This window comes from Vipera ursinii (genome assembly GCF_947247035.1).
Source record: "Vipera ursinii genome assembly, chromosome: 3".
In the NCBI taxonomy this organism is placed as follows: domain Eukaryota; kingdom Metazoa; phylum Chordata; class Lepidosauria; order Squamata; family Viperidae; genus Vipera; species Vipera ursinii.
The window spans coordinates 85,329,011-85,354,261 of record NC_139516.1 but is presented as its reverse complement, the minus strand read 5'-3'; the positions used below and the strand labels follow the sequence as shown (position 1 = coordinate 85,354,261).

At 37.6% G+C, this 25,251-nt stretch overlaps 1 protein-coding gene across 10 annotated transcripts in view; it reads left to right on the top strand.

The window, feature by feature from the left end:
- The window catches only part of PTBP2 (polypyrimidine tract binding protein 2), a gene marked incomplete at its 5' end in the record, with an annotated part of 116,530 nt that overhangs the window by 35,181 nt on the left and 56,098 nt on the right, over positions 1-25,251 (top strand). For all 10 annotated transcript variants that reach the window (XR_014492098.1, XR_014492099.1, XR_014492100.1 and 7 more), the window contains 5 exons: positions 1,090-1,262; positions 4,127-4,270; positions 10,980-11,144; positions 11,622-11,732; positions 24,842-25,037. Coding sequence is in view for 7 of the 10 variants with exons in the window: in XM_083359418.1 (XP_083215544.1) it covers positions 1,090-1,262; positions 4,127-4,270; positions 10,980-11,144; positions 11,622-11,732; positions 24,842-25,037 (789 nt within the window). The remainder of the gene's footprint in view (positions 1-1,089; positions 1,263-4,126; positions 4,271-10,979; positions 11,145-11,621; positions 11,733-24,841; positions 25,038-25,251) is intronic.

Here is a 25,251-nt window from a genome sequence, read left to right as displayed (position 1 = left end):
CCCCTTCCCGGTCTTTCCTATGCACAACATTGCTAAATATGGTCACTAATGTCTGGTCCCAGTATCATTTTTCAGCACTCTGGCATCCCAATTGGCAACTGAAAATCTTTTTATCCTACAAGTTTAGTGGCAGTATGCATAGTACATTTGCAAACCCATTCAGTCCAACCTGTGCCACCATCAGTCTGCATCCTCAATCCTGTGGACATTAATTACATCCTAATTATGATCATATTCTTTTTCTTAGTACATAAATCAAATACATCTTTTGAAGGTATGTGAATCTTGAGCAAAGTCCTTAAACATCTAGCACAATCTAAGTGTTGGACTAGAGAAACAGATGTAATATGTTATCTCTGTTAGGAAAGAAATGATTTTTGTGGATGTAAGATGTGTTTCCTGACAATTTTAAGTTTATGTATTTTTATATTGTAAATGTTTTATGGCTAAATTGTTTCATATATTTTTTTTCCAAATTAAAATAGAACACACAGCCAAAGTGCTTTCCTCTATTTGATTAATAGTATAGACCAATAAATGGTAGTGACTCATGCAAAAACTCAGTAGGAGCTTTTATTTTTTTTAAAAAAATACAATTATGTTGTGTGGTGTTTGGGCTGAGATTATCTAAATCACACTCCAAATGGATGGAGCATAACTTCATATTCTGTGGAGCAGTGAAAGCTGATTATAAGAAAGCAGATTTATAGCTGTAAATTATAAAGAAATTCTATAATTTTGAAAGATATACACTATGTTCATGACACATCAGTGTGACTCAACAGATGAAAATTGTTTGATAATTCAAATACAAAAAATAATTGTCAGTCATAAATTGATTTTTGCTTTAGATAATTAGTTATAGAAACCATGCAGGTATGTCTTCCCTTTTTCTGTATGATGTCATACTAGAGTTTTGGGTCTGCTTGATAATTAGATGTAGTTTTTATTATCTTTAAACATTTAATTGAAAAAATTCAAATTCATTTTTCATGTACTAACTTGAAAACGTCTGCATATACAAAGTGTATTTTTCTCTGAGTGTATAATAAATTTTAGATATGAAGTTAATTCAAAAATGTCTTCTAGCCAATGGTAACGACAACAAGAAATTCAAGGGTGAAGACAAAATGGATGGAGCTCCTTCTCGTGTTCTTCATATCAGGAAATTACCAGGAGAAGTGACCGAAACAGAAGTTATTGCTTTGGGCTTACCTTTTGGTAAAGTAACCAACATTCTCATGTTGAAAGGAAAAAACCAGGTACTTTCTCTTTTTGTCATATTTTTTTCAGTGTACAAAGTTTTTTTCCAACCTAAGATTGGAAAAGTTTTCCACTTACCATCTATGCAATTTACCATAACACATCAATTCTAGTAAACTTTTTTTAATCCACTGAGACATGGAAGAATATTTTAGGTTGGTAGGTGCAAAATCAAATACAGTATGACAGCAAAGATTTGTATGCATTTGCTTTGTGAAGAATTGATGGGGGGGAGCAGATCTTAAAAGTGTTGTTCTGGTAACATAGATCTCAGGCTAACGTCTGACTGTATATTGCAACCAAGAATAGTCCACTGTTGGACTATTAACTGTTAACTGGAAAGTACAAGGAACTGAATACATTTCCTACGTTTTGTGGTATCATATTCCCACAGTGATACAGTTTTTTATAGAGGACTCCGTGTCTCCTTCCATGAGTGATTTAAAATGGGAGCAAAGTAACACACTGGTGTAGATAGAATCAATTTTAGATTGACATAGCAAGTTGTATCAAAACTACCTTGAGCTGGGTGAAACTTGAAATAATCAGGAAATAATGGTGTGCATAAAGTAGAAAAAAGACAAAACTTGTTTTGAGCTCTGTATGAATCTACTGAGTTGCCTACATCCCAACAAAACTTGGTTTTTTCAGATAGAACCAAGTATTTTCTATAAAAATAGTAAATAATAGGAAGTTGAAAAAATGCCTTATTCCTTCATTTTTGAACCACAAAATTAGATGGAATGATTTGGTATACAGGCTGACTTTTGCTTTTCATCCAATAGGCACAAAAGTTTGCAATGAGAGTGATTAAAAGAAAAAAAATCCAATAGGAAATAATGGAACCAACAGCTCAAACACTGTTATTTTCCACAGCCTGCCTATACCCAAACAGCTGCTGAAATCTAGAAAAAATAGCATGATTCACTTCAATCTGTGAACAATAATGACAAGTGCAACAAAAGTTTTTTTTTTTGGCTTCTTTCTTTTAAATGCCTAAACTCAATGCATATTTTTCCATTTGACAGTCTGCAAGCAAAAGTTAACGCACACAGCAATAGCAACCTACTCTTTGAATTTAACTTGCTGCCTAAAGACTAAGCATCAGCAAGATCAGTATGCACATAGCACACAACATGACTTAACAAATAAATGAAAGCAACCCAGTTTTAGCAAAACTTTCTAATAAACATTGCAGGGAACAGAGCTTTCTATTTGCATAATGACTGTTAGTGAAAGAAATTACAAAACAAATGCATTTGTAGGCCCACAAAGAAAGCAGAAACTCAAACTTCCCAGTAGCTAAGAAGTTTGAAGAAAAAAAAACCTCTATTAAATTTATCCCCATCTTGCATCACACTTGGATCAGTGATAATGTCACCTGCCTCTAAGCATTGGTTAAAATAATGTCATTTCCTCATCACCCTCTTCCCTCCTAGTCTGCCCCCAAAATAATGCAGATGTAGCTACTTTTATTTTGATGGTTATGCTGGGAAAAATATAATTTATAATTAATTAATTAATTAATTATACAAATTATATAAAATGATATAAAATTATAAATTATATTTTAATGGATACATGAGGTGATATCTTCAGGCTTTCAAAATATGAATATTTGAAATGGGCTTATTCTGAAGGAAGGTCTTCTGAAATCACAGTTTTATTCTGTGCTCAGAGCACTTAAACAGTGTTTTGGGCTCAAAAGTTTACAAGCTTGGAATGTTTAACATCCGTACAAGTGGAATGTTATACCCACTGAGAACAATTTGTCTATGCTTGCTGAAAATTCTGGAAATTTGAAAATCTAGATGGAAAATCATAAACATTCTGGAAATGGGAGAAGCCAGTAATTTGTTGGTTGTTATAGCTTTTTCTCTTTAGGGCTAATTTTCCCACGTTTTATGGAAAATGATCCAAAACTGGAAGATAATCTAACCTGTTATACTGTAAATAAACTGTAGTTATTTTGTAGCTTTTTCTCCTCTGTAACAGAAACAGAGAATGCATTATTCTCAGCAGTCACAATAAATTTTTATCAAATGCTATGAAGCAAAATTTTAAGATTAATCAGGTTCTTAACATCAGCTAATGGACTCTTATTTTTCTTACGAGCTTTCTAAAATATTTTTTTTCTTTTTGAAGATAAAGTACTTTTTCCAGAGAAGTTTCGTATTTTTTTTTCATTTGAAAACCTTTAACACATGAAATTCTATATAATGCTGTTATTTTATTTAATAGATAAATAATAAAAGTTACAAATCATGACTGGGTGTGGGAAGCACTTAACGTAATAACCTTTTAACTTCTTCTTGCTACAGTGAAGATGTATTTAAAAGTTAAAAATCAAGAATATAGAAATTATTAATGTTTTTTAAAGGTTTGTGCCTATTTAGATTGTGCCTTTCGGTCTTTTTGGTTCCTTAGAGTTGAGGTTTTGTCCTGAATGATGTCAGCATCTCATTAATACTCTTAAGCTTAAGTTTGCTTCATGTGAATGTTCTCAAACTAAAATGACAGTTGTGATTTTATGTTTAATAGATATCATGATCTAAGGAATACTGATCATAAGGGAGAGCATAAATTAAACCAAATCTTTATTATGGTGGTAGACCAGCATAAAGGGAGAGGATATAGCATGTTATAGAAGCCAGGTAGAGGGGCATATATTGACTTAGTGCACGTGTATGCACATATAAAGCATGTGTGGTTCTTTATAAGTTGTACATTCTAAATAATTTTGGTAAATAGTTATATTATCAGACTACGATTCTGAAACTAGGTAGGTAGGTGAATGGATGGATTTATAGATGTGATAGCAATTTCTTTTTTATGTGGCTATGTATATATATTTTTTTCCTAGGCTTTTTTAGAGCTGGCAACAGAAGAAGCTGCTATCACTATGGTAAATTATTATTCTGCTGTGACACCTCATCTTCGCAATCAACCTATATATATTCAGTATTCAAATCATAAAGAATTGAAGACTGATAATACACTTAATCAGGTAACATTATAGTTATTAATCATGTGACTAATCTGTATATGTAATTACCTGTATAGTTCGGTATTTATAAAATGTTTAAGACTATAAGAAATTATTTTATAGTTATGTTGTAAATATGGCATTTAGTAATAGGATCTAAGCATGTTTAACATTAATAATCTTTCTGGCACAAGAGCTCAAATTAACCTGTAAAAATGGTTACTTTGTTACATAGATACAGTAATGTGGAACTATGTTTCTGGTATGTTTAAATAATTCATTCAAGTTTTGAAACTCAATCTCACCTTACTATGATCTGCTCTTTTAATAAATGAACTTATTGAAGAGACATTCATATTCACTGTGGGAATAACTGAGTATATAGTTACTTGATCTTGAAGATATTTAAAATGTATTATTTAGATCAAGAAACTATTCATGCTTCAACAGTAAAACTACAGTTATGCAGGTACTAACTTCATGGACCATTTTAAGTGTTTGATATTTCTTTTCTCATGAAGGAATGTAAAAACAGCACTGACCCATGCTATGTCAAATGGTAACATCTTCGTCTTCATGTTTGTTTTTTCTATTACTTATCAATCTGAATAATGGTTTAATAAACATTTTGAGTTTTTCTGTTCCAATCTTCTTTGTTAATCCTAGCCTAGAGAATTTTCTCATTTGAAATATAGAAGCAAATTTTTGTCTTTTGCATTGAGGAGCCTAAATTTTGCAGTCATTTGCTGCTGAAGCTAGAGTGAACTACTTCTTTTTACAATCATTTATTTACCCAGGCCATTCAGTCTTTCAGTTGAGGTTTACACATTTTTATTCCACGTGGTTACTTGTATAGTGTCTAAAGCCATAAATAAGAATGGGCTTTGTGTGTGTGTGTGTGTTAAAATAAATACATTTTATCTTGTGCTTGGCATGAAGTTATCCACCAGTTGTAACCAGATATTTATGTTCCTATAGTTAAACCAAGATTAGGTTAGATCTAACATTTTTCTGTCAAGATTTATTATATTTGTCTTTATTAATATGGTGGTAAGCATAGCTTGCTTCAATGAGGTGTTTACATTTCCTGAATTTCATATAATAAGCCCAAGTTTTAAAATTCCAAAATTTTTAAAAGAGAAGAATCCAGGAAACAATTGTATGCCTCAATCTTCCAAAGTTAATATTCTCAGGTTGGATAAGCCAAAATGTAGGACCAGATGGTGTCATGTCTGCATCCATCTCTGATGGTTAAAACTGTCATATCCTTATAATTGTAAATGCAAATTACTTATATGAGAAATGCATTGCAAATTAGTAACAGCAATCCTTCAGCTGGTTTGCACAGCAGGCTACCTGGGGTCCATGCACAAAAGGCTCTTTATCACACAAATTATCCACTAGCCAGCATTAGGGCATATGCAACAATGGAAACAAGTAATATTTTTTGTTATTTAGTCATGCTCATCATCATGTCATGCCACCTGCACTCTAGCTGTCAAACACATCATTTAATTGTCTGCAGCTCTCAGGAATACCAGAGGAGCCAGAATGTCTTTGAATTGAGAACATTCAGATCCATCAGCTGTGTTTATATTATGTGTTGATCCCTAGGTAACTGAACCATGATCTAATGAATGATCCCAATTCATTAGACACAGAACCAAAAATTAACTACACAGTAAGACACAGGTTATTTAAACATATTTTGTCCTAGTGCATTTGGCAAACAAAATCTTTTATCAATATATCACAACCTAATGCCTTGAGAAGATTGCAGCCTATAATAAATTTAATGAGAGATCTTAGAAAATATCAATGGCTCTTCAAGGGTAGACATTTATGTTTGGGCTCTCCATCAATTTGAAGTTTATTAATCACAGTCAGATAATGATTGTCCATGATAAGTAAATCACTGGCTTCAGTAATTGAGACTAAACCTGTACAAAAATGAGACCTAGTGAATAAATCCTGCTTCTGCTGAACTCAGAGTGATAAACACTTGGTTGTAATAGAGGCAGTTGTGGCTATACACTTTAGAGCATATTTCTGTTGCTGCTGTTGTTAGTTGCGAAGTTGTGTCGGACCCATCGTGACCCCATGGACAACGTTCCTCCAGGCCTTCCTGTCCTCTACCATCTTCTGGAGTCCATTTAAGCTCACGCCTCTTGCTTCAGTGACTCCATCCAGCCACCTCATTCTCTGTTGTCCCTTTCTTCTCTTGCCCTCACTCTTTCCCAGCATTAGGCTCTTTTCTAGTGAGCCCTTCCTTCTCATTAGGTGGCCAAAGTATTTGAGTTTCAACTTCAAGATCTGGTCTTCTAAAGAGCAGTCAGGGTTGATCTCCTCTAGGACTGACCGCTTTGATCGCCTTGCAGTCCAAGGGACCCACAGGAGTCTTCTCCAGCACCATAGTTCAAAGGCCTCAATTCTTTGGTGCTCAGCCTTTCTTGTGGTCCAACTTTCAAAGCCATACATTGCATATATAGTCTATAGACTTGACTATAGACACTTTTGTTGGCAGGGTGATGTTTCTGCTTTTTAGTGTGCTGTCTAGATTTGCCATGGCTTACCTCCCCAGGAGCAAGCATATTTTAATTTCTTGGCTGCAATCCCCATCTGCGGTGATCTTGGAGCCCAGGAAAATAAAATCTGTCACTACCTCCATTTCTTCCCCATCTATTTGCCAGGAATTGAGAGGGCCGGATGCCATGATCTTGGTTTTCTTAATGTTGAGTTTCAAGCCCACTTTTGCACTCTCCTTCACCCGCATCAAGAGGCTCTTTAGTTCCTCTTCACTTTCTGTCATTAGAATGGTATCATCTGCATATCTTAGATTGTTGATGTTTCTTCCGGCAATCTTAATTCCAACTTTTGATTTGTCTAGCCCTGCCTTTCTCTAGCCCCTGACCTTTGCTCATTCCGCCGGGACCTGAAGACTTGGCTCTTTGAGCTTTTTGGCCTGGACTGAGAGTATTAATTGGGGTTTTAATTGGATTTTAATTGGGGTTTTATATTTATTCAAGGTTTAAATGTAATCATTTTAACTGTTCTTAATTTTTGTAATTTTTGTATTGTTATTTTAAAAACCTTGTGAACTGCCCTGAGTCCTACGGGAGAAGGGCGGTATATAAGTCTAATAAAGATAAAGATAAAGATGATGTGCTCTGCATATAAGTTAAATAGGCAGGGTGACAGTATACAGCCTTGCCGGACTCCTTTCCCAATTTTGAACCAATCAATGGTTCCATGTCCAGTTCTCACTGTTGCTTCTTGACCCGCATATAGGTTTCTAAGAGACAAATAAGATGGTCTGGTACTCCCATCTCTTTAAGAACTTGCAACAGTTTGTTGTGATCCACACAATCAAAGGCTTTAGCATAGTCAATGAAGCAGAAGTAGATGTTTTTTCTGGAACTCCCTAGCTTTCTCCATGATCCAGCATATGTTGGCAATTTGATCTCTTGTTCCTCTGCCTCTTCGAAATCCTGCCTGTATTTCTGGTTGTTTTCGATCCACATACTGCTGGAGTCTAGCTTGTAGGATTTTAAGCATAACTTTACTAGCATGTGAAATGAGTCCAATGGTCTGATAGTTTGAACATTCTTTGGCACTGCCTTTCTTTGGAATTGGAATACAATGTTGCGAACCTCCATCCATAATTCTTCAGGCACTCTGTCTATCAGATCTAATTCCTTAAATCTGTCACCTCTACTGTATATTCATCAGGGATATGATTTAGTTCATACCTGAGTGGCCTAGTGCTTTTCCCTACTTTCTTCAATTTAATGCTAAATTTTGCAACGAGAAGCTCATGATCTGAGCCACAGTCAGCTCCTGGTCTTGTTTTTACTGACTGTATAGAGCTTCTCCACCTTTGGCTGCAGAGCACATAGTCAATCTGATTTCTGTGTTGGCCGTCTGGTGATGTCCATGTGTAGAGCCGTCTCTTGGGTTGTTGGAAAAGAGTGTTTGCTATGACCATCGTATTCTCTTGACAAAATTCTATCAGCCTGTGCCCTGCTTCATTTTGTACACCAAGGCCAAACTTGCCTGTTATTCAGGTTATCTTTTGGCTTCCTACTTTAGCATTCTAATCCCCCATGATGATAAGGACATCATTTTTTGGTGTTAGTTCTATAAGGTGCTGTAGGGCTTCACAGAACCAGTCAATTTCATCCTCTTCAGCACTGGTGGTTGGGGCATAGACTTGGGACTACTGTGATATTGAATGGTTTGCCATAGATTCGAACTGAGATCATTCTGTCATTTTGGGGATTGTAACCCAGTATTGCTTTTCCTACTCTTTTATTGACTATGAAGGCTACTCCATTTCTTCTGAGGGATTCTTGCCCGCAGTAGTATACTTGATGGTCATCTGAATTAAATTCACCCATTCCTGTCCATTTTAGTTCGTTGATTCCTAAGATGTCGATGTTCAGTCTTGCCATCTCTTGTTTGACTACTTCCAGCTTTCCTTGATTCATGGATCTTACATTCCAGGTTCCTATGGAGAATAAATCTTTACAGCATCAGACTTTCTTTTCACCACCAAATACATCCACAGCTGAACGTCCTTTCAGCTTTGGCCCAATTGCTTCATTCTTTCTGGCGCTACGAGTACTAGCCCTCTGCTCTTCTCCAGTAGCATATTGGACACCTTCCGACCTGAGAGGCTCACCTTCCAGTGTCATATCTTTTTGCCATTTGGTACTATCCATGGGGTTTTCATGGCAAAGATACTGGAGTGGATTGCCATTTCCTTCTCCAGTGGATCATGTTTTGTCAGAACTCTCTGCTATGACCTGTCCGTCTTAGGTGGCCCTGCACGGCATAGCTCATAGCTTCATTGAATTATGCAAGCCCCTTCGCCACGACAAGGCAGTAATCCATGAAGGGGACATATTTCTGTACATTTCTGCAGTTATGCATTACTAAACATTCAGCAAATATGACAGCTGTCCAATTAAACTAACACCCTTTCCTATGTTTTTGTCTTTAAGAGCATGGGTGTTAAGGATTTTTGAGTGAATATAATAATTATTCCATATGAATATGCCTTCACATCTCATGTTTTTTTTAAAGATAATCCAAAATTAAGTATTCGCTACTTGAGTTATTTTATCTTATGCCATCTTAGCGCTAACAAGAACGTAGAACTGGAAGAAGAACCAGAAGAATAGAAATTTATGATTCCTATCTATATTTTAATAATAGAGGTGACACTCTTTTTATACCAGGAACTGATATCTAGCTTGATGGCAGACTTTGAGCTATAGGTCAGGTTCTATTGCCTTTTGACTCTTTTTATTACCATTATATTTGAAAACCAAAATTTGTCCTTGCAAGTTATTGGGAATGTTAATGGGTTTTATAATTGGGTTGCCATAAAAGAATCTAGTAAAATAAGTAAAAATGTTTTAAATTGCATATATATTATTGTCTAGTATATGGATAATTGTTAAGGATTCAGATGAAGCATGAATTGATTCTAAATTTCTATCAATTGCTGAGTATATTATATAAGAATAATAGTACCTAAAGTATGTACAGTGTTGAGCATTGAGTTCAGCTCACAATTATGTTCGCAGGACCTCTAAAGAAGAGTAACATTTAATTAGCATAAGAGAGAACAAAATTAAGACTTGAGGCTAGGCAAGGCTAAAAGCTGAGAACATTTAACAGTACCTAAAGCAGTGTTGCTTTGCTACACAAAGCAGCTCTGTTAATCAAGCAGAGTTGAATGAAATAAAACATACTTAGGCCAATATCTGAATCACAGATCTCATCATAGAATTCAGCTACTACTGTTCTCCATATAGGAAAATGAAAGTTGAGGGATACAACCCCAGAAATAGAAGAAAAGCCATCAAATCTGCAAAGCACTTTGAAATATAAAGTACTTTGAAGGCATGTCGTTCAGTTGCTGTTTTGAAATAGGTCTTCACTTTGATCTGTTTTCTTGAGATAATGGAAGTATCATTTAATTAAACTTCATTTCTTTCATTTCTTTGAACCTCTCCACATTGTTATAAATTTTAGAGTTCTATTAATTTGTAATTGTTCTAGATTTTTGTTTTTACAATGGCTTCCTGCACTAATGTTTGCTTTTTAAAAAAAAAATTTAGTAAGGAGATTAAAGTTAATGTGATTTTGGGGGGGGTTAGTTCACTTGGTTAAAAAAAATGGGGGATATTCCTATCATATATTGCAATGAAAAAGTGGATAAAGAAAACAGATTTAACAAAATTCTGTACTAAATATATTCTCTATAAATATTTTTACAGGAAAATAGATTACCAAAAATTAAAAACATAATTATTTATAGATTTTGAGAGGTTTTTTTACAAGAAATGGCAGTGCTTTGCTTCTTTCTCTCAAGTTTTTATACAGAATAGATTAAAGAACAGTGGGTCTCATGCTCATGAGAAGAAATAACAAACATGCATGCTTGTAAATCTACAATATGTCCTAGTTTTTTTTCCTACTTACTAGTAGCTAACCTTTCAGTATGTTCTGCCGTATTGTTTTTGAGCAACCAGACTTAACGCATAATTCACTTTTAGCTTCTCTTCAGCTAATGTGAGTGGTGGTATTTCTTTTCGTTAGAAATAGTTAAGAGTTGTTATTGTGATTATTTTTCAACATGGTTTGAGGCAATTACTGAATATGTTGATCTCTAAACTTAATCCACGTGCATTATTTTTTTCCCCTTTTTCTTTGCATATAGCGAGCTCAAGCTGTCCTACAAGCAGTAACTGCTGTACAGACAACAAATACTCCCATAAGTGGAACTGCAGTTAGTGAGAGTGCAGTAACTCCAGCTCAGAGTCCAGTCCTTAGAATAATTATTGACAACATGTATTACCCAGTAACTCTTGATGTTCTTCACCAAGTAAGTTGCCTTTATGAGTAATTTTCATTCTCATTTTTACATGCTTCAATAACCAGGAAATGACTATGCTGAGATGATGATGATGATGATTCCAGGTTGAGTGGCAAACAAGCTATGGCATGCCCTATTTCCTTCACAACCCAGTATTAAGGGAGAGGAAGCTGCACTTTTCCTCCTACCTAAGACAGATGGTGGCAGTGGAAGTTCAACAAATAATCTGGGATGTGACATGAAGGAAAAGTCAAAGGGTAGTGGCAGGTCCTGTAGAAATGAAGGGATGATATTTCACCCCATTTTGCGCCCAGTACAGGGCCATTCAGGGAGCTCAGCTGAACACTTCTCCTACTTCTACAATTTTGTTTCCACTATGAGTTTGAATGCTACCAAATGATGTTATTTTTTTTTAATAAAGTGTGGTATGCTGTATGTATATGTTCATTGAATATATGAATATTCATTTACTTCTCCCCCCAACAGATATTCTCTAAATTTGGTGCAGTCTTGAAAATAATTACTTTCACAAAAAACAACCAGTTTCAAGCATTGTTACAATATGGTGATCCTGTAAATGCCCAGCAAGCAAAGCTTGTAAGTATGATTTCAAATTTTAGTCTATGTGAATAAGTATAGTATATATGTTTCCATTGACAGTACTTTTGCAAAATTTTCTTTTGTTGGGTAGAATAAACCCAGTTTTAAGTTATAAAATAAATCATCCTATGTAGACTTTATCTTAAATACACATGTTGGTGACTTCTTAAGAGTTATATCGGATCAAAACAAATAGTGTACTGTTTTTAAAATGTCTCTCAGATCGAGGTAAGCCACTAGTTTACTTACAGTTGATGAAATGTTATGAGCAATTTGTCATAGTCCTTAGTTTGAATTTATTTATTACAGTGTGCTCTGTGTGGATTCTGCATGGACTATTTAAGGTACTTTATGTGGGGACCACCCTTGAAAATTACTCAAGTTAAAGTTAGTCCAGAATGCAGTAACAGGAATAATAATGGGCATATCCTGTCTTTTTCCATGTAGCACCACTGCTTTGCACTGTTCTGGCTTTTGGATGTGTAATTCAAAATAAAATTTGTCACCTATGAAGCCCTTTCTGATTTAGGTCCTGAAATCGAGTTGATGATTTTCAGTTGTTTCTGCCCATCCAGTAAGCTTAGACAAGATTAACTTGCTTAGATGTGGTTGGTAAAGCAGTGTTATCTCATAGGACTCAGACAGACCTTCTCTGTAGGTGAATCTCCTCTCTTCAAGAGCGTTCATTCTGAAGTTTGACCATGCTGCACTTCCACAAAGCCTTGGTAACGGATTGTGTAGTATCTGCGGCATAGCAGTGATTCTTGAATAATACTTTCTCATTTTCAAATTGTTTCATAACATAATGATTAACTCTGGAATACCGTACTGCTGTGAGTCAAATTTAAAAGATTGGGATGGCTACTTGTACTGGATGATCTTTAAACTGATTAAAATTTCACAGGAAAATAACTTCTGAATGATACACATATAAGATCTAGTTCTGGCAAATTCAGGTGCAGCCAACCTGATGCTAGCCCAGTTTGTTACATAATAAGAAACAGATGGAAATTGTTTTTCCTTCCAAAAAAGAAAAGCTTCAAGCTTTTGGCATTCTTTGGATGGGAGAAAAAAAAGCAAAATAATTTGGATTTTGATGCTAGAAATAACATTTACATTTTACTGTAGCCATTACTATAAACAATAGCTTCATTTTTTTGCAATTAACTTTTCAGAGATAATTCATATTAGAGTGCCACTTTCATTTCTAGTATTTGCTGGTGAAATCCTGAGAATTTATTTTATATTACAAGTGGATTTACCATCAATCAATAGACTATTACCTTTACTACAATATTGCAGTAATGTATATGATTCTTGTAAACCTCCAATAGATATTGCAGATTGTGAAAGATGCTAATTTAATAAATAGTATTTCCACCAAACCTGAAAAATAAAGAGAAATGCCTGTATCCAGAGTATTGTGGCTGATCCATTAACTACAGTATTTTAAAACTTTGGACAGTATGTACTTTTTAACTGAATTAATGTAGAGAGGTACAGAAAGAAAATAAGATGAAAAATACTTAGATATAATGTCAAATAAATAAAAATAAGATGGCCTCCAGAGTGTGAAATAAACTGCCCAGAGTCACCATGAGTTAAGTTAGATGGCCATACCAATTTTCTTAATAAAATAAAAGTGAAATATTCAACAGTTGACAAGGGTCAGGGTTTTTTTTAAAAAAAGTATAATGCAGATGAGAAATCATCAAATGTGTTCACTGTTTCATGCTTATAAAGGTTAATAGCAGAAATACCTTTGCACATAGTCTATATAAGGAATCAGAATGAGGTGTTTAAAATTTAATAAGGAAGCTTAAAAGAGCATTTTCTGAAAAGTCTGATGAAAATAACTTTGTTGTCAACTTTCTACTATAAAGTACTGGTTATTTTTAGCATGTTACTCAGGTGGCAAAGGTGAATATTGGTACCAATTATTCTATATTTGGCTTACAGTGACTCCCTCCATTATTATATCAGTTTATGAGAGAGTGTTTATATCATAAATTACCCTTTAAAAATTACATTGCAAAGAAGCATTTATCATTAGTTTGTATAAGCCACCAAAACAAATAGATTAGTTTCATTTTCTAAATTGGATCAGAGTACAATAAAAGCATTTCAGATGAAACTTTGTGTATCTGTAGGGAACAAAAACGTGGATATCAGGAATAGATTTGCCCCTTTTCACTTCTTTCTTCTTTGCCCTTTTTCACTTCTTTCTTCTTCCAGCCATAGCTTTCTGTGAGGTTTGAGTGAGATGGATAATGATTGTTTCTGACTTTCATATCTGCAGCAGTGAGGCTGGAAAAGCCTCTCTGCGTGAGGAGGGATAAAGGGAAAAAATTCCTGTCAGCAGACTCCTGGTCTCTTCTGAGTTTTAATCCAGAATTGTCAGAAATGCTTTCTTAATTTCTTGTGAGCAAATATGCAATGCAGCATTTTAACCTCGGGAAGAAATGTTATTCATTATCTTCAAGAGTGTTTTTACCATTATCCTCGTCTGTGTTAAATGGTATTTTATTGTCTTCAGGTAGACAAATTCTTTGAATGTGTCATCTCTTCTGTTTTATAATTTGTTGAAGAATAGATTTTAAGGTTTTTAGTGTATCCATTGTATAGCTTTGTGTATATGAGAGCCACTTGTGACCTTCCTGAGGCAACAGAACCAATTTGGATGGTCCAACTCTGGTGTCTAATGGAATCCAATTGTTTCCAGGAGCACTTAGAAAACTAATCGTATCTCATCTCTGGCAGATAGTTTAGTTTACTGCTTGGCAAACCACTAGCAATGGAGGCAAGCTGGGCACTGAATTAAATCTTCCCAAGTTATCTCTTTCTAGGAGTCAATCCTTAAAATATATATACTGTATCAACATGGTAATGCACTGATATTATTCCTATCAATATCAGCTCCAAACCTTTGATATTACTGAAATTGAAATGTGCTCAAGGAATCTCAAGGGAACTAATTCAACCTTTGAAAAATAACTTCTTGTGACCGTCCAAATAGTGATGATAAGATTTTTCCTTCCTTATACTTCTCAAATGTCTCTTAACTTTCTCTCCTCTTCAAAATTATTTTGGCTATAATACAGTCAAGAAAGTATGTTGTAGAGACCCAAATAAATACACACACACACACACACACACACCACATACACACACTTCAATAGAAAGCCAATACATAGCTGGAGAGCAAACTTAACACTATCAGGCCATAATTGTAAGCCTGGAATAGTGCTGTTTTTCCATTTTGGCAAAATAATCTATGCTATCCATGCTCAGTAAATACAGTTAAACATCCTTTTTAAATCCCATTCCTCTTCCCCAAACCATATAACTGAGCCAAACATGCATTCTCCCCCCCCCCTTTACTTTTAAGACAAAGACATTAGGGAGAGTCTTTTTGGGCCGTGGTGGTGCAATGGTTAGAATGCAGAATTTCAGGCAAACTGCCGTAGACTGGAGTTCGATCCTGATGGGATTCGAGTTTGACTCAGCCTTCCATCCTTCCAAGGTCAGTAAAATGGGGACCCAGATTGTTGTAGACTTCTTAGAGAGTGGGCTGTAAAGCACTATGAAGCGGTATATAAGTCTAAGTGCTATTGTTATTGCTATATTAAAAATTTTAGGAATATCAAACCAGATAATATAATAATAGGCAATCCCATAGCAAAGGTGTAATTATTCCAATTCCCATTTTGTCCTTGCAGCATAACAAAGTTGTCAGCTTTTTCTTTAACCTTCTCTATGGTGTCTGGGGAAAAAAGGCTTGATCTTATTTTAAATCATAAAAAACATACATAATACATAAAACATTTAACCCCTGCTTTGCTAATAAGGAGGCCTAAAATCTTTTCCTCCTGTGACTCTTTTCTGACCTTATATTTCTCCTGGGCCTCCCTCTCTCCTGCTGCTATCACCGCACATGAATTTGAGACAGTAACATTTGAGACAGTATTTTCTGATATCAGTAAGACAATACAGGTAGTCCTTGTTAATGATAACTTGTTCAGTGACCATTTGAAGTTATAACGTTGCGGAACAAGTGGGAGCCAGTCCCCAAAGCTCCATCCATCCCAGCACCCCACAGTTAACTGATTATGATCTGGGCACCTGGTAACTGGCTCACAATTAAGACAGTGTAGCAACCCACACTCACGCAATCACCATTCATAACCTTTTTCACTTGACATCACAGTTTACGACCTGCATTACTTAGTGATGGAAATTCTGTTCCCAGTTAGCATTGTTAACCAAGGACTACTTGATTTGCAATATTATATACTTCGCTTTTCTGTAATCCTGTAAGCCTCTTGGCATGGGCCAAAGCTCCCCTGTTACAGTTGTTTAAAAAGCAATTTGGTCAAACATAGTAGCAATTGAAAATTTTTATACAAGTAGTGTTCGACTCACAATCATTCATTTATTGACTGTTTGAAGTTCCAGATGTATGTATGTATGTATGTATGTATGTATGTATGTATGTATGTATGTATTACTTTCGCAGTATCCCCATGATCAAAATTCAAACGCTTGGCAACTAGTTCACATTTTATGACAGTTGCAGTGCCCCAGGGTCATGTGATCATCTTTTGCAACCAAAAGATGTGTTGGGCTCAATTGTGGTCGTAAGTCAAGGTCTACCAGTATTAAATGTGATAAGGTTGAATACCAGATCTTCATAATTTATTTTGGATCTAGAAATATGTAATCAAGGATAATGTTTTTTAATTATTGTTGATTAAGTGTTCTGACAACTGTATGCATTTTAATTACTCTAGCCCTACCAAAGATTACTCAAGTATTTTATATGGTTTATACTTTTTTCTATTTTATTGCTGGATTAGTTAATGACTAAAATTTTAATCAAATTTTAGATCCTCTATAAGGTTGTCATGCTACTTCAACTAAGGATAATTCTTATACATGGAAAATATTACAAGCTTTATAGAGTTTAATTGGATAAATTGTAATGACTTTAAATCCCTCACAATAAAAATATATTTTTTGCTCAGTTGCATACCAGACCTGTTTTCATATCTTGACCATTAGTTCATTTGTTAGATAGTTGCAACATAGTTTCTGTTGCAAGATACAGTTGCAAGAAAAAGTATGTGAACCCTTTGGGATTACGTGGAGTTTTGCATGAATTGGCCATAAAATGTGCTCTAAACTCAGCTCAGCGCATCAGCTCCCTCTGGTCCTGGATGAAGCGGATTACCTAGACCCGTACCAATCGGGCTTCAGGCCTGGGTACAGCACGGAGACGGCATTGGTCGCGCTGGTGAATGATCTCTGGAGGGCTCGGGACAGAGGATACTCCTCTGTTCTAGTCCTATTAGACCTCTCAGCGGCTTTCGATACCATCGACCATGGTATCTTGCTGCGGCGTCTCAGGGGATTGGGAGTGGGAGGCACGGTTCTTCAGTGGTTCTCCTCCTATCTCCTGGGACGTTCGCAGTCGGTGTTGACGGGGGGGGGGCAGAGGTCGACCGCGAGGCCTCTCGCTTGTGGAGTCCCTCAGGGGTCGGTCCTCTCGCCCCTTCTGTTCAACATCTACATGAAACCGCTGGGTGAGATCATTCGTGGTTTTGGAGTTGGGTATCATCAGTATGCTGATGATACCCAACTTTTCATTTCGACCCCAAACCACCCCAGTGATGCCCTCGACGTGATGTCCCGGTGCCTGGAGGCGGTCCGGGTCTGGATGGGGAGGAACAGGCTTCGTCTCAACCCCGACAAGACGGAGTGGCTGTGCGTACCGGCATCCTGGGATATTCAGGATATCCCACCCCTCATTATGGGGGGTGAGTCATTACCTCCTGTAGATAGGGCTCGCAACTTGGGAGTCCTCCTAGATTCACAGCTCTCTTTAGAAGATCATATTGTAGCTGTAACTAGGGGGGCGTTCGCCCAGGTTCGCCTGGTGCGCCAGTTGCGGCCCTATCTAGACCGGGATGCCTTGCGCACGGTCACTCATGCGCTCGTGACCTCTCGTCTTGATTACTGCAACGCTCTCTACATGGGGCTACCCTTGAAGACCACTCGGAGGCTCCAGCTGGCACAGAATGCAGCCGCGAGAGTTGTGTCGGGGGTCTCCCGATACTCCCGTGTTACACCTTTGCTCCGCGAGCTGCATTGGTTGCCAGTTGTCTTCCGGGTGAGGTTCAAGGTGTTGGTAATGACCTACAAAGCCCTCCATGGCATGGGTCCAGAATACCTTGGGGAGCACCTGCAGCCGGCGTCAACTTCCCTCCGCCCAGTACGCTCCCACAGAGAGGGCCTCCTCAGGGTGCCGCCGGTCAAAGAATGCCGACTGGTGGCCCCCAGGGGGAGAGCGTTCTCTGTGGGTGCACCGGACTTATGGAACCATCTTCCGGTAGAGCTCCGGATGGCACCCGACCTCCGCTCCTTCCGGCGCGACCTTAAAACCCATCTCTTTAAGGAAGCGGGCCTGGCCTGATGGGATGGGGTGGGTTTGTTATTATGACTTTAATTTTAAATTTGTACTATGGGCATTGTTTAATCATGTTTTAATAATTTTAACTTTTGTATCTGTCTTTTACGTATTGCCCTGTTAACCGCCCTGAGTCTCTTGAGAGAAGGGCGGTATATAAAATAAATAAATAAATAAATAAATAAATAAATAAATAAATAAACGTCATGTAAGTCACAACAATAGAAAAACACAGTCTGCTTAAAATAATACTACACAAACATTAGCTGTTGTCATGTTTTAATTGAAGATAAGATGGAAACATTCACAGTGCAGGGTGGAAAAAGTATGTGAACCTTTGGACTTAATAACTGGTTGACCCTCCTTTGGCAGCAATAACCTCAACCAAACATCTCCTGTAGTTGCAGATCAGACCTGCACAATGATCTGGAGTAATTTTGGACCACTCCTCTGCACTGCACTCTACACTGTTTCAGTGTAGCAATATTCTTGGGATGTCTGGTGTGAATCGCTCTCTTAAGGTCATGCCACAGCATTTCAGTCGGGTTGAGGTCAGGACTCTGGGCCACTCCAGAAGGTGTATTCCGTTCTGTTGAAGCCATTGTTTTGTTGAATTACTTGTATGCTTTGGGTCATTGTCCTGTTGCATCACCCATCCTCTGCGGAGCTTCAGTTGGCAGACAGATGGTCGTACACTTTCCTGCAAAATGTCCTGATAAACTCTGGAATTCATTTTCCCATCAATGAGAACAATCCATCCAGGCCCTGAGGCAGCAAAGCAGCCCCAAACCATTATGCTCCCTCCACCATGTTTTACAGTGGGGATGAGGTTTTGATGTTGGTGTGCTGTGCCTTTTTTTCTCCACACATAGTGTTGTGTGTTTTTCCCAAACAACTCAATTTTGGTTTCATTTGTCCACAGTATATTTTGCCAGTAGTGCTGTGGAACATCCAGGTGCTCTTTTGCAAACTTCAAACATGCTGCAATATTATTTTTGGACAGCAATGGCTTCCTCCGTGGTGTCCTCCCATGTACTCCATTCTTGTTTAATGTTTTCCTTATTGTAGATGTGTCAACAAAAATGTTAGCATGTGCCAGAGATTTCTGTAGGTCTTTAGCTGACACTCAAGGATTCTTCTTTACCTCATTAAGCATTATGCGCTGTGTTCTTGCAGTCATTTTTACAGGACAACCACGCCTAGGGAGAGTAGCAACAGTGCTAAACTTTCTCCATTTGTAGACAGTCTTACCATGGACACATGAACATCAAGGCTTTTGGAGATACTTTTGTTCACATCAGACAGCGCTTCTTGAGACCAGTAAACCCAAAACAGGTGTGTGTTTTTAAAGGGCAGGACAGCTGTCAGCAACACATCCAATATCATCACACTGGTTGAAGTCAAGGTTGGCTCACTCCTGGCTCCAATTAGCTCTTGGAGAAGTCATTAGGCTACGGGTTCATATACTTTTTCCACCCTGCACTATGAATGTTTCCATCTTAGGTTCAGTTAAAACAAGACAACAGCTAATTTTTGTGTAGTATTATTTTAAGCAGACTGTGTTTTTCTATTGTTGTGACTTACATGACGTTTAGAGCGCATTTTATGGCCAATTCATGCAAAACTCCACGTAATCCCAAAGGGTTCACATACTACTTCTTGCAACTGTACAATCAAGTTCTAATAACATTATCAAGGATTCCTAAGGGGAAAAAAGTGTGGTTCCTCTAAAATAATATTTAAATGCATAAGTATTAAAAGAAATTTATAAAACAGATGAAACAAGGTTTCAGATATCATTTTACTATTATTATTATTTTTTGCAAAATCCTGAGGGTTCTCAGGGCTGCTGTCCCAGAAACAGGCAGCTAGGCCTTGGGATGCTAGGCCTTAGGGATCATTTGGGATTGCTGTTTTTGACCAGCCTCCCTACCGCTTTTCTGCCTGTGCTGCGTTCTCTAGGTTGCCATCAGCAGTCTCCAGGTTTATGGCCCTAGGGACTTCAACACATCCTCCCTAGGTACAGATTCAGAGGCACTTTTTGAATACATACCCATCACGGCAGCCATGTTAACCAGCAACTTAATTTATAGCAGACCTGACTCATTGGGGGAAGTTGCAGAGGTGTCACACACTAGACCTGGTTTTTGCTTAGAGTGGTGGTGACGTGATTTGGAATTGTAGGACATTATCATCGAGGACAGAACTATATCTTAATGAAAACCATAAAATTCAAAATTTAGCTGCTCTGTTATATTATCCATTTATTTATATCCATAAATGGCTAAATTTATTTTTTGGTTCTGATATATTAAAAGAACTGATATTTTCTCAATAATTTTTTGGATAGTGTGGAATACCAACTTCTGTTGTTTCTTTGGTATTTTTATTTCTACCTACCATCTGACCTTTCAAAGCTTTAAATTATCGTCAAGCATCCTGAACTGATTATTCTTTTTAGCTATACTTTTCAATTTTAAGAAGCTGCTTAAATATTAAAATGCATTGAATTTAATAATATCAAAGTCATTGTTCAACAAAAAAAATCCTTTTGCACCAGATGCTAAACATTTCAAAATAAATTCTTCATTGCTTTTTGTTTTGCGTGTAGGAGCTTCTCAGTCATTCCAAGACACCTTAATTTATTATATCTAGAAATATTATGCATCAGTTGAAACCAGAATATTTATCTATTAAATGGAGGGCAGCTGAAGTCACCTATTATTACTATATTTTCTCCTATTTCAATTTCTTTTCAAGATCGCAGAGTATATTGTCACTATATTAATTTGGTGGTTAGTCATGTATATGTTTTGATCTTCTACCAATCAAAGAATGCAGCAATATGTGTTATTATGGCATAGACTGTGATATATTGTAATACAGTAGTGAATTCATTAGTAAACCGGTGACTGTTGATAAATATAAGATTTTTTTCTTCTTAGTTTGTATTTTAATTTTTATGTATCTTAAGGTTAAGATTGTTTTATTAGAAACAATAAAGATGAAAATAAAGTAATTAAAATATGTTTTAATCTTAGATTTAGGCAGTCTTAATGAACTAAGATTCCATGTGTACAACTGCCATTTTATCAGTTATGGTGTTCTTTTACATTCTTTATTTGTTAAGGGATGGGAATCTATTGCCAAATGCTGTTTTTTAAAAATAATAAATAACCTGCATACATATGTTTTATAGTTTTAATTTTCCTAAACTACAGTACAGTGACAATTATAGGATATTATGGAGGGAAAAAAGTCTTTGATCCCCTGCTGATTTTGTATGTTTGCCCATTGACAAAGAAATGATCAGTCTATAATTATAATGGTAGGTTTATTTTAACAGTGAGAGACAGAATAACAACAAAAAATACTGAAAAACGCATTTCAAAAAAGTTATAAATTGATTTGTTTTTTAATGAGTGAAAGAAGTATTTGACCCCCTTCGCAAAACATGACTTAGTACTTGGTGGCAAAACCCTTGTTGGCAATCACAAAGGTCACATGTTTCTTATATTTGGCCACTAGGTTTGCACACATCTCAGGAGGGATTTTGTCCCACTCCTCTTTGCAGATCTTCTCCAAGTCATTAAGATTTCGAGGCTGACATTTGGCAGCTCGAACTTTCAGCTCCCTTCACAGATTTTCTATGAGATTAAGGTCTGGAGACTGGCTAGGCCAGGGGTAGGCAACCTTGGTTCTTTTATAACTCGTGGACTTCAACTCCCAGAATTCGGGAGTTGAAGTCCACGTGTCATAAAAGAGCCAAGGTTGCCTACCCCTGGGCTAGGCCACTCCAGGACCTTAATGCACTTCTTTTTGAGCCACTTCTTTGTTGCCTTAGCTGTGTGTTTTGGGTCATTGCCATGCTGGAATACCCATCCATGACCCATTTTCAGTGCCCTGGCTGAAGGAAGGAGGTTCTCACCCAAGATTTGATGGTACATCATCCCTTTGATGCGATGAAGTTGCCCTGTCCCCTTAGCAGAAAAACACCTGAATAATGTTTCCACCCCCTTGTTTGATGGTGAGGATGGTGTTCTTGGGGTCATAGGCAGCATTCCTCCTCCTCCAAACACGGTGAGTTGAGTTGATGCCAGAGAGCTCGATTTTGGTCTCACCTGACCACAACACTTTCACTCAGTTCTCCTCTGAATCATTCAGATGTTCATTGGCAAACTTCAGACAGGCCTGTACATGTGCTTTCTTGAGCAGGGGGACCTTGCGAGTGCTGCAGGATTTCAGTCCTTCACGGCATAGTGTGTTACCAATTGTTTTCATGGTGACTATAGTCCCAGCTGCCTTGAGATCATTTACAAGATCCTCCCATGTGGTTCTGGGCTGATTCCTCACTGTTCTCATGATCATTGAAACTGTCAAAGGCCTGTCCTGAAGAAGGTAGAACAACAATTCTTGCAACAGTAACGGGAGACGACCCACAAAGGAAATGCGGTTTATTTGAAATACAGCAAACCAAAGCAGGAAAAAAGTCAGCGTTGGCTGCTCGTTGCATCCAACGCTGTTTATATAGCCAACCGATATAGTAACTGCCACCACGCCCAACAAACCAGCATCCGCCCGCTCCTCTCCTCCCCTTCCTTTCTTTGCGTCTGCTGTTTGGTGCCTCACAGCATGCCTTGTCCTTCCAGGTATGTTCCTCCTGTTCCTACCCTGAAAGCCTCCCTCCCCACACCAGCCGTTTCCCGCTGGAAACCACTCCCCCCATGGCCCCGGCCCCCTCACAGCCTATCACCGTCCCCTCACCCCCCCAGCCAAAAAGCCCCAGCGGCAAACCACATATACGCAGGGAGTGAGTGTGCCTCCCCCCCTCTGTCCAGGACGTCCGTTCGGCAGCAGGCCCCCTTCCTCCGCCCAGGACGGCCGTCTGTTGGCAGCTCCGTATGCCGGCAGCTCATGTCAGGCAAGTCCCCTGTGAGTGTAGCCATCCCAGCCCTCTCGTCAGCAGGGCCATTTTGCACAGATGCGGCAGCGGCAGCAGGCTGAATGTCCTCCCGGCCTGCCAGGGCCCCTTGCGCCGGCATGGCTTCCAGACATGCTCGCGAAGACCGGCAACCGTCTCGTTCTGGGTGGGAGCACGTAGGTCACCCGGGAGCGTCAGCGACCGCCGGGCCGCCTCCCCGGCCGTTGGAGCCGCCAGTCAGCTGGCTGGGAGGGATGAGTGTGTCGGAGGGGTCCCATGGGCGCGGCACACCACCCCTTGTTGAATGTCGGGCCCGCGGGGCTCGACAGAAACTCCACAAGGTGAGATCTTGCATGGAGCCCTAGACCAAGGGAGATTGAGAGTTATTTTGTGTTTCTTCAATTTGCAAATAATTGCACCAACTGGTGTCACCTTCTCACCAAGCTGCTTGGCAATAGTCTTGTAGCCGATTCCAGCCTTGTGTAGGATGTCCCTGACATCCTTGAACAGCTCTTTGGTCTTGGCCATGGTGGAGAGTTTGGAATCTGATTAATTGCTTCTGTGGACAGGTGTCTTTTATACAGGTAACAAACTGAGATTAGGAGCACTCCCTTTAAGCAAGTTCTCCTAATTTTAGTTTGTTACCTGTATAAAAGACACCTGGGAGCCAGAAATCTTCTGATTGATAGGGGATCAAATACTTTTTTCACTCATTAAAATGCAAATCAATTTATAACTTTTTTGAAATGTGTTTTTCTGATTTTTTTTGTTGCTATTCTGTTTCTCACTGTTAAACCTACCATTAAAATTATAGACTGATCATTTCTTTGTCAGCGGGCAAACATACTTTTTTCCCTCACTGTATGTTGTCTTTTTTTTTCCTTTTGGGGCAAATGTTAAGATAACTGTCCATCCATCTGTTACAATAAAAGGTAACCCAGCCATTCTCTTTTGATGTTTATAAATATGGTAATAATGGAAAAGAAGGGAATCTTATGAGCATTAACAGCTCTTGTGATACTCTCTCTTTTTATTTCTCCAACTATTTGACAGTTCTATCCTGATTTCCTAAACTTTTAACAATACATCTGTAAAATGTTATGGGTAGGTAGTTACATCAGTAGATCTGTATAAGTAATTTATAATTTATTTTCAGATAGTTAACTCTCTTTAGCCTTGTTTTTAGCCACCTCCAAGTGGCTAGATTGCTAGAGATACCGAAGCACATATTTCTTTCTTTACCAGGAATTAACTTTGCTTCTTCCTACTTACTCTAGAAGCCAAGTTGGCTCCTTCATTCCAACTTCTGCCAAACATTTTTATTATAGTGACTGTTTAAAAATGACACTGGAATTTTAGCATGTATTGTTTGATGCCTCTGGAAAATGAGAGTAAAATAATTATTGAGATAGACCTTCCTACTAAATTGGGAGGAAAAGGTTATTGGAGGAGGAGGAAAAATTCCTTGACAAACTCTAGTTACATTAAATAATGCAGATTGGAAAAAGAATACCTGAAAACAGTCTGGTAAAGCTGCAGTTTTATCAGTTGGAACTTTGCTCACAAGAGCAAATCTCACTTGCCACTTTGAAGGTAAAGACAGCAAGATCTAGTTGATATAAACATTTTGAAATATTTTTAGATTAATTTCAGTGGACTTTTCATTTTTTTTTATAAATTTTGCTGTATCATCTCATTCCGTTTTTCTGGTTTTTTTAGGCATTAGATGGTCAGAATATTTATAATGCTTGCTGTACCTTGCGGATTGATTTTTCCAAATTGGTCAACTTGAATGTAAAGTATAATAATGATAAAAGTAGAGATTACACTCGTCCTGATCTTCCATCTGGTGATGGTCAACCAGCTTTGGATCCAGCTATTGCTGCTGCATTTGCAAAAGAGACTTCACTTCTAGGTATGATTTTGTTTGTTCCTCTTTCTTAGTTATTTGTATAATATATACCATTGTGGTCATTTGTGGCTTATGTAGACACACATACACACAAGCACATGAATGAGATTATTGAATTAATTGGTTCCTAAGAATAACTTTATTTTATTACTGTTCTCACCACTTTTTCTTTTCTTTCTTAAGCAATTACTTATTTATATCATTTCAAGTCTTTTCA